Here is an 11,501-nt window from a genome sequence, read left to right as displayed (position 1 = left end):
ATTGCATAAAACATGATTAGTGATATGTGAAAATTTCGAACCGGAGCTACCTTTGAAATAATTCACATTATAATAAAAATCGATTACTTTTTTAAATATATCTCGTAAAACCAGACCACGGTTACCCCATTTAAATATATAAACGGATCAATATAGCAACATAAGAGATGGAAATGAAGTCAAGAGAATGTCAATCTACTATGTGCCAGCTTAATTTATCACAAACAACATAATTAAACGAAAAAATAATTTAACAAACCCTTAATACTTGACTTAGGAGAGCATGATAGCTCAATTAACCCCACCCCACCTCAAAGGTAAAGCCAAGTGCTAACACTCACTAATATCACATCAATGAATAATCAAATGTTAGTATTTTTCTCCTCCGGGTGCAAAATTCAAACACAATAATATCTTTTACTAAGGAAACATGAAATCAGAGAACTAAAGTGATTAAAAACATAAACATACATAATTAGAGGTTAATTAAAACCTTTTAATTAAGAAGCTCAAACAAATGCAATAATAAACTTGACATGAGAGAGTGATGATAATAAAATAATACTTCATTCATTACATTATAAGATTCATTACATTTGAGATTGAAAAATACATGAGGAGTCTTAATTAAGAGCATAATTGCTTCTTAATCATAATAAGCAAAAATAAGCAAGAGTCATGATAATAATCACTAAAGAGTACACAAATTAAGATCCATACATCCATTTTCATCGGCCTGAGTCTTGGTTAGCAGCCATGAGGCAAACATTAATCTTTACTATTTATGTCTATACAAAATTCCACCACCCAGGTTGCATGTCTGTTCACTTTTGGCAAATTAAGATTCTAATCCAAATCTTTCTCCAACTTGATACAGAATCAGAATCTTCTCCTTTGCTGCTTACCAAAATACATGCTTAACCATATAATATACACACACACATATTGAGAGGATGAGACCAACTTCATGCTCCTGACCCGGCCCGACCCGACCCACCAACCAAAAATCATGAACAAGGGGATATGGTTACTTGACCAGATCAGAGACCCATCCAAGATCAAGATCCGGGTTCGGAGCATCAGACGGATTCGGGTCGACCCGATCCAGAGGATTCTCCTTGCTGAGCTTCTCAAACATTTTGGCCCTCAGAGTTTTACCCGACTCCACCCTCTCCATCACAGGCTCCTCCTCCACCTCCTCATCCAGCTTCATCTTCTCCCAAAAATCACTATACCCGGATCTGGGTCGGGTCACAGACCTCGTCGGAGTATTCGGCAAGCTACTAAATCCGACCCGGCTCAAACCCGACCCGGGTGATCCACCACCCATCTGCAAAGCCCAAGAAGTGGGTATAGACTTCACCTTATTAAGCTGCAACTGCCGCAACGACGCCACCATCTCCCCAATCGAACTCGACCCCAACGACCTGCTCAGCGAACTCACTGCCATAGGCGACAAAGGCGGCGACTCATTCGGCGAACACTCCGCCTCAAAACAAAGCCGCCTAGGCGACCCGTCATACGAATCCCCCGGGCTTCGTGTTTGACACGAAGCCCGAGGGCTCAGTACCCGAACCTCCTCTGGCGTGTGCGCGAAGAAACACACTCTTCGCCTACACGCCTGCCCATCTTTACAAACCTGAGTCCTATAGCGCGCGGGGTGTAGCCAGCACTCGAACACCCCGTGCGCAAACTCACAAACATCTCCTTTCTTACAATTCCCCTTGCGGAAGTCCGGGCAGGCTGTGCCCGAATAATGAAACTTCCGCGGGTCCCGCCTCCGGGCCTTCTCGCCCGGATGCGCGTACGGACACTCTGTCCAATCATGTGATCTCCCGCGCACGCACTTCCGCACCTTAAACTCGTACATGCGGAAGTTGTCGCACGCGTAGGTATCCACCGAAACATCGTCATTCTCATCATCAGAAACATCATTTTCATCAATCTCGCCGAGATTGGACTGTATGTATCTGCGGATATTTGCGAGAGAGTTGTTCTTCAGGAAGAAGGAATAATCATTTTCCAAGTAATTAGGGTTTGTGTTTGGGCTGTGGGAGAGAGAAATCTCAGCCGTTGGATTGTCGAAAGACCACGGAGGGACGTGGACGGTGGGATTTGAGTGACGGGATCTTTCTCCGATCATCATCTTGGCGTTTTCAGTGTATGAACTTCAGTTTGTTTTGATGTTGTATATAAGCTGGTTTTTAACTTGAGGTTAAACCAGGGTTAGTTTAAAAGAGTGGATATTTTACCATGGTTAGGTTGAGGGGGAGTTTAGAGTGACTGCCGCGTGGATATGGGGGCGTGAAGGTTTGTTGTGGATGTGCCACGTTTTTGTGAGTTTTGACGTGGATAGGTCGGTGGTGCATGCATGAGTGACGGTGACGGAGGTTGTGTGACAGACAGTGAGTGTAGAGGTGGTTTATTGTGGGAGACATAAAGTAGAGACTCCGTACACCGATTATGGGCTTTGACAAAGTCAAGGGGCCCATTTGGAATTCCACAGTTTGATATTGAAAGTAGAGATGAAATGAGTACCTTAATGTAGAAAAAGTGCTTGAACCATAACCAGTAACACCATTTTTCATATGTGCCCATCTCATTATGATTTGGATTTAATATAAAATTGACTAGAAAATAATAAAAATAATATCAAATAGTTGATGCTTGATTAAGAATTAAAAATTGAAATGAGGCGGACCTAAAATATAGAATAAAATTAGTTGTTAACCAAGCATGGACTTAAATATATGATTTGTAATATATAAATTGTAATAATAAAAGATGAATAGAAAATCAATAATATTTTAAGTGAGTCAAGATTTTATTAGCATTCCTTGGTTCCTTTTCGTTGTATTTTTTTAAAAAAAAGGCTATACATATTTACTTTTTCAGTTTTTGGAATTAAATTTTCATAAACAAGCACATTTTTCCAAAAAATTCATGATTGTTGTTATGGAATAAGAAGTTCTCGTATCAATTTCTTCAAATTATCTTTATAAAATATGGCTCAACATCATAACTTCTCTTTCTCTATATATTTTAAAAAATAGAAAACTGTTCTTCAAATATGAATTCAACATACACTGAATCCACTTCCATATATGTAATAAATTTTGAATAATGAAATGTGCTCATGTATTCACTCGACAAAATTTGAACTTCGCACATGGAGAGAAGGGAATACTGGCTAGGGATGGCAACGGGTCGGGTCGGGTCGGGTTTTTTGAGATCCAGACCCGATCCATTATATTTCGGGTCGGTTCGGGTTCGGGTCCGGATCTGGAAAATGAAGATCCAGATCCGATCCGTCGGGTTTTTTCGGGTTTCGGTTCGGGTTCGGGTCTAATTCGGGTATTTAAAAAATAAAATTAATTAAATATTAAAAAGTATATATATATCCATAAAAAAAATGTGATGATTGATTTTTTTAAAATTTAGGAACATAAAAAGGGTTTTACAAGTTTCATCTAATACAATAAACACGTGAAACATGTTAACTTAACTGTATACAATCATTCAACTTATCATTTATATTTTATATTTTTATTATATTTAGATTTTTAATGCACGATAACTGAGAAAAATATTGATGAAATGAATATAAATTAAGTAAAATGTTAATATTCATACCTAATAATCCATAATATTTCAATACGTATACTTTACATTAAACACATAATATATATATATATATATATATATATATATATATATATATATATATAATATTTTGTATCGGGTTTTTATCGGGTTTCGGGTTCGGATCGGGTTTATATCGGGTTTCGGGTTTCGGGTCGGGTCTCGGTTCGGAATACCTGAGATCCAGATCCAGATCCAAACTCTTTCGGGTCTAAAAATAAGATCCAGATCCGGATCCAGATCCAAAAAAATCGGGTTCGGGTAGACCCAATCGGATCGGAACGGGTCGGGTATCCATCGGGTCGGGTAAAACTGTCATCCCTAATACTGGCAAACGAAGCTAGTCATCTAAAACTAATACGATAAATCAAATTATGTTATCGTGTCTCTGCGCCTGTTCGTGAACGCTAGAGTTCATCCATGAAAAGCTCATTTTAATTTTTAACTATACAATATTGTTTATATAATAAGTTGAAAATCAATTTAAAATCATTAAGAAGTCAAAACTGAATTAAATCTAATAATTAATTCTAGATATTTTTTTCGATAACTTGTTTTCTTATTTTGGATATACTTAAGTTATTCATAATTATAAATTATATACAAGTCATTTTTATATTTATTATTACATATTTAGTTTAATCTAAATAAATATTTTTAACTCACTTTCAAAAAAAAAAAAGAAATTTCACTACTATTTATAAATTGTTAATTTAAACTTTGTAGACGGACTTTTTTTGCTTCATAAACCATTGCATCACTTCAACCAGGGCACAAATGTAAAATCGTCCAGAGTGGGAGAAATGGATGGAAACAATGAGTAGAGTAGAGCCCCGGCGTGGAAACAGAAAATGAAGATAAAGGATGAAAGAGAATGCAGGGATGTGATCTATCATTATCAATCCATCGTGGGTTTTGCTTCTGTTCGTTGATTTCTAGCAATATTGTCTTCAATTCTTCTCTAATTTCTCAAACCTTAATTACCTTTGTTAATCTTTATTAGCAAGTCTCAATATTCTAACTCTCATGCTTGGAGCTTACTCAAAAGCTTAATATAGTGCCTTTTGGCTATTGGCATTTGTGCATTCTTCCGATAAGAAGCCAACTTTTACTTTTATTTACTCGTTTGTGTGAAAAATCAAAACAGAATTAGTTATAAAAAATAAAAAACTAAAAATACTAAGTTTTATTTTAAAGACTTGTACTTCAATTTAATCACTTCTTAATTTATTTTTTATTTCTTATCCACCCCTTTGCTTTAGGAAATTCTTCGGACCGCTAATCAGATTTGATTAAGTCATTCTTATCTGAAATGAGTCATGATTGTTGCTATATTTAACCTAACAAAACATAGGCCTCTAGTTTTGTTAAATATTGTGTGGCCACGAAGTTAACTAAGTGCTTAGATTATATAACCTTAATTAGCTCGGCTATCAAGATATGGTTTGTACGTGGCTTGCTAATAAGAGCAAGAAACAAAAACAAAGATTTTGGCGGTCAATAATTGAGGATTACAACAAAAGAAGAAGCTTAAATAGGAAAAAAGGTTATGGGGAAGCGTGAGAATCAGCTTCTTTAGTGCATTTTTGGAGAATGACCATGTGATGTAGCTAGATCTCAATCTTAGGACACCCCTTTTTATATATTTCCATTTTCATTCATCACGTTATTCTAAGACTCTTAGGTTGTAATTTGAGCTGAGCTTAATTTGAGTCAAGTTTAACTGAGTTGAGCTGAGTCGGCTCGGTTAAATAATCGAATCAGCTCGGCTCGGTTTAACTAATCGAGACTAAATTTTTGTCCGTATTTGATTCGGTTAATTTCACGAGCCGGGTCGAGCCGGCTCGTTTAGCTAAAGGAGCTGGTTATAACGAGTCGAGCGAGCCAGCACGTATAATTTTACACTTAATCAAGTTCAAACCTCTACCCGAACTCGGCTCATTTAATTTTATGAGTTGGGTCGAGCTGACTCGTTTAATTAAACGAGCCGAAACCTTTGCCTGAACTCGGCTTGTTTAACGAGTCGAGTCGAGCTGAACCCACCTGAACGAGTTCTAGCTACGCAAGCTCGCAAGCCACCCGACTCGAATTACAATTCTATTCTGTTTCAACTACAAAAAAAAAAAGACAATAAATTTTAATTTATATATTTATATAATATTTTTATATTTGTTAGTTATTAGATATAAATTTTTTTTAATATAATAATAAATTATTTTTAACGTGGTCTTTTATATTTTTATAAAATCAGTTTTAAAAATGAAAATTAATTCACAAAAAGTTTTTATACAAACAATGCAAACAAGTTATTTTCGATTTAAATTTTGAAACTGCAAGCCAATCCAAACTTTTCTCCCTCGATACACTTTTCTATTTTAATGTAAAATGACAACTGACATGCTTTTGATTTTATGATAAATATTTATTTCGTCTCATAATAAATAATTATTGATATCATTTTTTGTGTGTATATATTTGTATTAGAGAATTTATAAAATTTTATTTCATTTAATTATCTTTTAGTTAAATAAATATGCAATACATTCTCGAAAAGTTAGGCGATACAATTTTGATATGTAAAATTAGAAATTTCAAAATTGATCCGCGTCTAAAAGAATTACAATTAAAATCACAATACATAATAATCTTAAACAATAATATTATGGTATTAGTTGTGATAAATAATTCCAGCTCATTGTTATTAGCTATATTTATATTAATTATTGAATTTGAAGTAAAATTTGAAATCTCAATATTATTATAGAAGATGTCATATAATAAAACGTTATTCACAACAATTTAACTTATTTAGTTACAAATAACAAATAATCTATCCCCTCCATTTCTAAATATCTGTTTCTTCTTCTTCTTTTTTAACATATCTTTAAGGTGTTTTAACCATATTGATAGTAATGTTTATTTTCAAATTTCAAGTAAAAGATGTTAACATAAAAATTTTATTTGGGAAAAAGTTTAAAATTAATATTTGTATTAATATAATTAATACATTTTAATATAACTGGTAAAAAAATCTAAATTATGTATTTAAGAAGGTAGAGACTAAATTAAACCAAACAAAACGTACCCCATATTTTCCGTTAGTGCCCCGTATGGAAAAGACTAAAATGTATGCAGATTATGTCTCTATTGTGAACGAGTAAGGTGGTTGTTTCGGTAAATACTTGCGATTTAGTGCAGGTCTAAATATTAAATAGTATTTTGATCATGATTTACTACACGCAGTCACCTTTATCGCGAATTTAGATGTTAATGAATGAATTCATTCTTTTCGTCAAAACATAATATCATAACATTTAAAATCTTTATAAACCACACACGATAAGAGATCTCAACTATTTTGATATGTCATATCCAGTCATTTTTATTGAGTCATATCCAGTCATTTTTATTGAATGTTACATGCTTAAAGAAGGTTGAAGGAGATAGTATATTATACTTAATACCAATTTATAATTTTTTAATAAAAATTAAAGAGAAAAATATCAAAAATAAGTTATAAAATTATATTTCATAAATATATTAATACATGGTTGGTGAACATAAAAAAAAAGTCTAAAAATAAGTTGAAACGAAAGAACAATTAGCACCAAAAAAAGACTGTATTTAATGACCTCGATAAATTCAATACGGCACAACAATCATTTCGAAATCCGAAAAACCATGTATGTGAAATTCCGGGAAAAGTGTGTTGTAGTTAGGGGTGTACACGGATCCGTGAAACCGACCGAACCAACCCAAACCGATCATATTTCACCCGAACCAATCCGAACTTTTTTGACCCGATTGATAATTGGATTAAAAAATGAGTAACCCGATTTAATTGGGTTGGACACGGGTTTCGGTTTTTTTTAACCAATCCAACCCAACCCGATTAAAAAATATTAAATTACATATAAAAATCATTCACCCCACCCTAATAACCCATAATATGTTAGCATAGTCCATTTAACTGATTTATTGATTTGTTATGCTTTGTTAATTGTTGATTTGTTGTGCTTTACTAATTGTTTCTGTTCAACTTAATTTTTAAATTTATTGCCATAATTTTGAAACTTCTGGTATCGAGCTTAACATGGTATCGAGATTTAATTGTTTTGATAAGTAGTGCACGTTTTTTAAGATGTTATAGTGCTTAACTCATTTTGTATACACTGGGTATTTCACCTTGCTTAGTACATTCAGTTAAAGTTTTATCTTTTGATGTGTCGAAATTTGGTTTTTCTAGATCATGGAAACGAAATTATTTTATATTTCATAACCCGATCAAACCGATCCGAACCGAAGTAATACAAATTGGTTTGGGTTATGAATATAATTTTTATGGTTTGGGTTGAGAATTTAAAAACCCGATTTAATTGGGTTGGGTCGTTAAATTTATTTAACCCGTCCAACCCGAACCGTGTACACCCCTAGTTGTAGTTGCTTGTCTGGGTGGTTAAAAGCAGCAGAAAGATGCAAAAAAAAGGGTCACGTGAGTCGTCCATGATTATGGGATAGGTCTGAACAGTAAGAGTACAAACATTGTACTCCATCCCGGAGCTTTTTTACTTTGAGATTTATTGTCTACTTTTATGTGCTCAGATTTTAAAGCAACAGTGAAAAGCTCCGTGACTTGTAACAGCAGCCGCCGGAGCGGACAAGTGAATGGGGAGCCATGTAAGGTGGGACCCACTTCACGTGACTCTGCAGAAAACGTGTCCTCTTCTGCACTGTCTTGGGGCTACGTGTCCTTGTTGCCATTTAAAGTATTTTGGCCCAACGATGACACATCTTTTCTCGGCTATCTTATTTAAGGTTCTCTTATTTTACAACAACTATTTAGATTTTAGGGTGTCTTTTTTCTCTTCCATGTGCTTTTGGATGTTTGCCTAATCTAAAACTTTCGAACGAATACTCCCTCCGTTCCTCTGGGTTATATACGTTTGTATTGGACACGAAGATTAAGAAAAATGTATAAAGTAATGTAAAGTAATGGGAAAGAGAAAGAAAAGTAGGTAAAGTGGTGGGACCCACAAATATTTAAGTGATAGATTTGATAAAGTAGATGAAGTTAGTGGGTGGGTGAGATTTTTATATCATAAAAATTTACTATTTTGGGAAAGTTTTGAAATGTATAGAATTGAATGGGACATCCCGAAAAGGAAAGTGTATAGAAATCAAAGGGACGGAGGGAGTATTATTTTTGAGATAAAAATTATATTTAAAATCGATTTATTTCAAGATATTGGTTATCATAGTATTGTGGATTTTAAACCAGTCTCTGTTATTAATATAATAGTTGTCACTTGATATTGTCAACTGAATTAATGAATAAAATTAATTATATAATTTGTAAACATTATTATGTGGTTGTAAAATTATTGTACATTGATACAAGTATGAATGGAAATGAATCTTATAACGTAATAATGATAAAATTGAAATTTAATATTTAAATTTATAACAACTTCTTATATAATAACGTTTTCCAAAGCATCGTTTTTAAGTTAATAATTATATTTAATAAAAACTGTTTTAATTTATGAAATAATCATTTATTTACATTAAAAAAAACCCAAAATTTTGTCATTAGTGTTTACAACAACAATAATAATAACAAACATGGGTTAAATTTCAAATCTTAGCTATTCCTCTTTACGTAAAAGGGTTAATTATCAACTTGGTCACTGAAGTGGGCTTAATGTATCAAGTTGGTCACTGAACTCAAAACGGTATCAAGAAGGTCACTGAAGTGGCCATAAATATCAAACAAGTACCTTGAAATATAAGTTCAAGCAGAAAAAATATTGTTTATAAAGTTTTACACATTATTTTTGAATGTTACCAAAACCAAGTAAAAGGTTATGACTTCTAATATTTATCATAATAAAATTAGATTTTATCAAGTTTATTTATTATTTATATTTTATTATATATTTATTTTTTTGTTTTAATTAAAAATAAATAATAAATAAATTTGATAAAATCTGAATTTATTATCATAAATATTAGAAGTCGTAACATTTTACTTGGGTTTGGTAACATTCAAAAATAATGTGTAAAACTTTATAAATAATAATTTTTTTGCTTGAACTTATATTTCAAGGTACTTGTTTGATATTTATGGCCACTTCAGTGACCATCTTGATGCCGTTTTGAGTTCAGTGACCAACTTGATACATTAAGCCCATTTCAGTGACCAACTAGATAATTAACCCTTACGTAAAAATAGTAAAAATAGCACAAATATCATTTGAATGGAAATCTATTCATAATCCGATCCAAATTTATCTGGTGAATATGGACTTGAACTAAGTCTGACTAATGGATAATCAAGAACATTGGTACTAAGAGATGAAGACAATAAAGAAAAGTCCAATGAAACGAAACTGTCCAGAAAACATTGTTAGAAACGGATAACAAACTAGCTGGCGTTTGCAGTATGGGACTCATTACCAGATGAAGCGTTCAAACAACGTGAGGACATAATTTCAGAGGTACTCCCTCCGTCTCGATTTATAGGTCCATTTTTGAATAAACACATATATTAAAGAAAAATGTTGGTTAGATAAAATCTTATCTCATGTATCATTAATTAGGGCATTGATAAATGAGAATATAGTTGAGTTTCAAAAAAATCACAATAAATATAGGGACTTAGTGCATTGAGAAATGAGAAAATGTTGAGTTTCAAAAAAATCACAATTAATATGTAGATAAATTTGTATTGAAAGAAGAGAGGGACAAGTATTTTGGGACAAATTTTTTTTCCAAAATTGACCTATAAATTGAGATGGAAGAAGTAATAATAAGTTGAAGCAGGTTCGGAGGACAGCCTATAAGAATGCATTGATGTTGTTCATTAGGATTCTCACTCATTTCAAATAAGGGAAAATAAATTTTTTCGCCACCTAACTTATTGTTTGTTTAAAAATTTGTCACTGAACTATATATTTTTTCCTTTTTGTCATTAATGTTAGGTTCGGATTTTTTTTTTGTCACCAACGTTATGTTCGGATTTGATTATTAACATTATATTATTTTTTTAGCATTGTTGAAACATAATGATTAGCATTGTTGAAACATAATGATAGTCTTTAATATTATGGTGATCTGATATGGGTCTTTACTTCATATGTGTCATAGGTAGTTTATCTTGGAGAACGAGAATTTGATATGTATTTTAAGGCTCCTAAAAGATTTAGTTTTATAATTTTTTTTTTTTTTATGAATAAAAATTTAACATTTGAATTTTTATACAGAAAAAATAAAATCTCAAAATTAAATTATGAAACTATGTTTTGTAAGAAGTAGGAACCTTAAAATACGTCCAAGCAGTAGAAAAAACTATAAAAAAATGAGGATGACGAAGGGAGTAACAATAACATAAATGAGCGGTAAAACCGGGAATAATTATAATTAGAATTCTAAAAATTCATTAAATCATAAATATGAAATCAATGACTTCAAACAATTTATCATATACGATCAATTCTCAAGCAAAATCGAGTCAAGTGATACTATATTTTCGTGGAGTTCAACCACCAATTTAGATATCATATAAACCGCAAATCAAGGTTAAGAAATTCAATAATTATCTACTGTCTACTTTTTTATAATATTCGTCCTTATTTTTATTCAACAGTATAAATAATTGTAGATGACATTTAACCTTGATTTTTATGAAACAATATATAACATAGACAATAGACAATCATAACTTTTATTTAGAAAAAAAATTAAAATAATTTATGAAACTAAATCTTTTAGGAGTCTTAAAATACATGTCAAACTCTCGTCCTCCAAGGTGAACTATCTAGGGGACAAATGAAGTATTGTATATAAAGATACAGACATAT

At 32.4% G+C, this 11,501-nt stretch overlaps 1 protein-coding gene across 1 annotated transcript; it reads right to left on the bottom strand.

The window, feature by feature from the left end:
• Positions 1-548: 548 nt before the first annotated feature.
• LOC108197038 (zinc finger CCCH domain-containing protein 20) lies at positions 549-2,182 on the bottom strand. The gene has a single exon (XM_017364516.2). It carries the CDS (start codon positions 2,144-2,146, stop codon positions 1,028-1,030), a length of 1,119 nt encoding a protein of 372 aa, XP_017220005.1. The 5' UTR covers positions 2,147-2,182; the 3' UTR covers positions 549-1,027.
• Positions 2,183-11,501: the final 9,319 nt, after the last annotated feature.

Source organism: Daucus carota, chromosome 8 (assembly GCF_001625215.2).
Source record: "Daucus carota subsp. sativus chromosome 8, DH1 v3.0, whole genome shotgun sequence".
Classification (NCBI taxonomy): domain Eukaryota; kingdom Viridiplantae; phylum Streptophyta; class Magnoliopsida; order Apiales; family Apiaceae; genus Daucus; species Daucus carota.
The sequence above is the reverse complement of the archived record's forward strand: the minus strand, read 5'-3'. Positions and strand labels throughout refer to the sequence as shown.

Coding starts and splice junctions, on each gene's coding strand:
- LOC108197038 (XM_017364516.2), bottom strand. CDS start 2,146: ATGATGATCGGAGAAAGATCCCGTCACTCAAATCCCACCGTCCACGTC.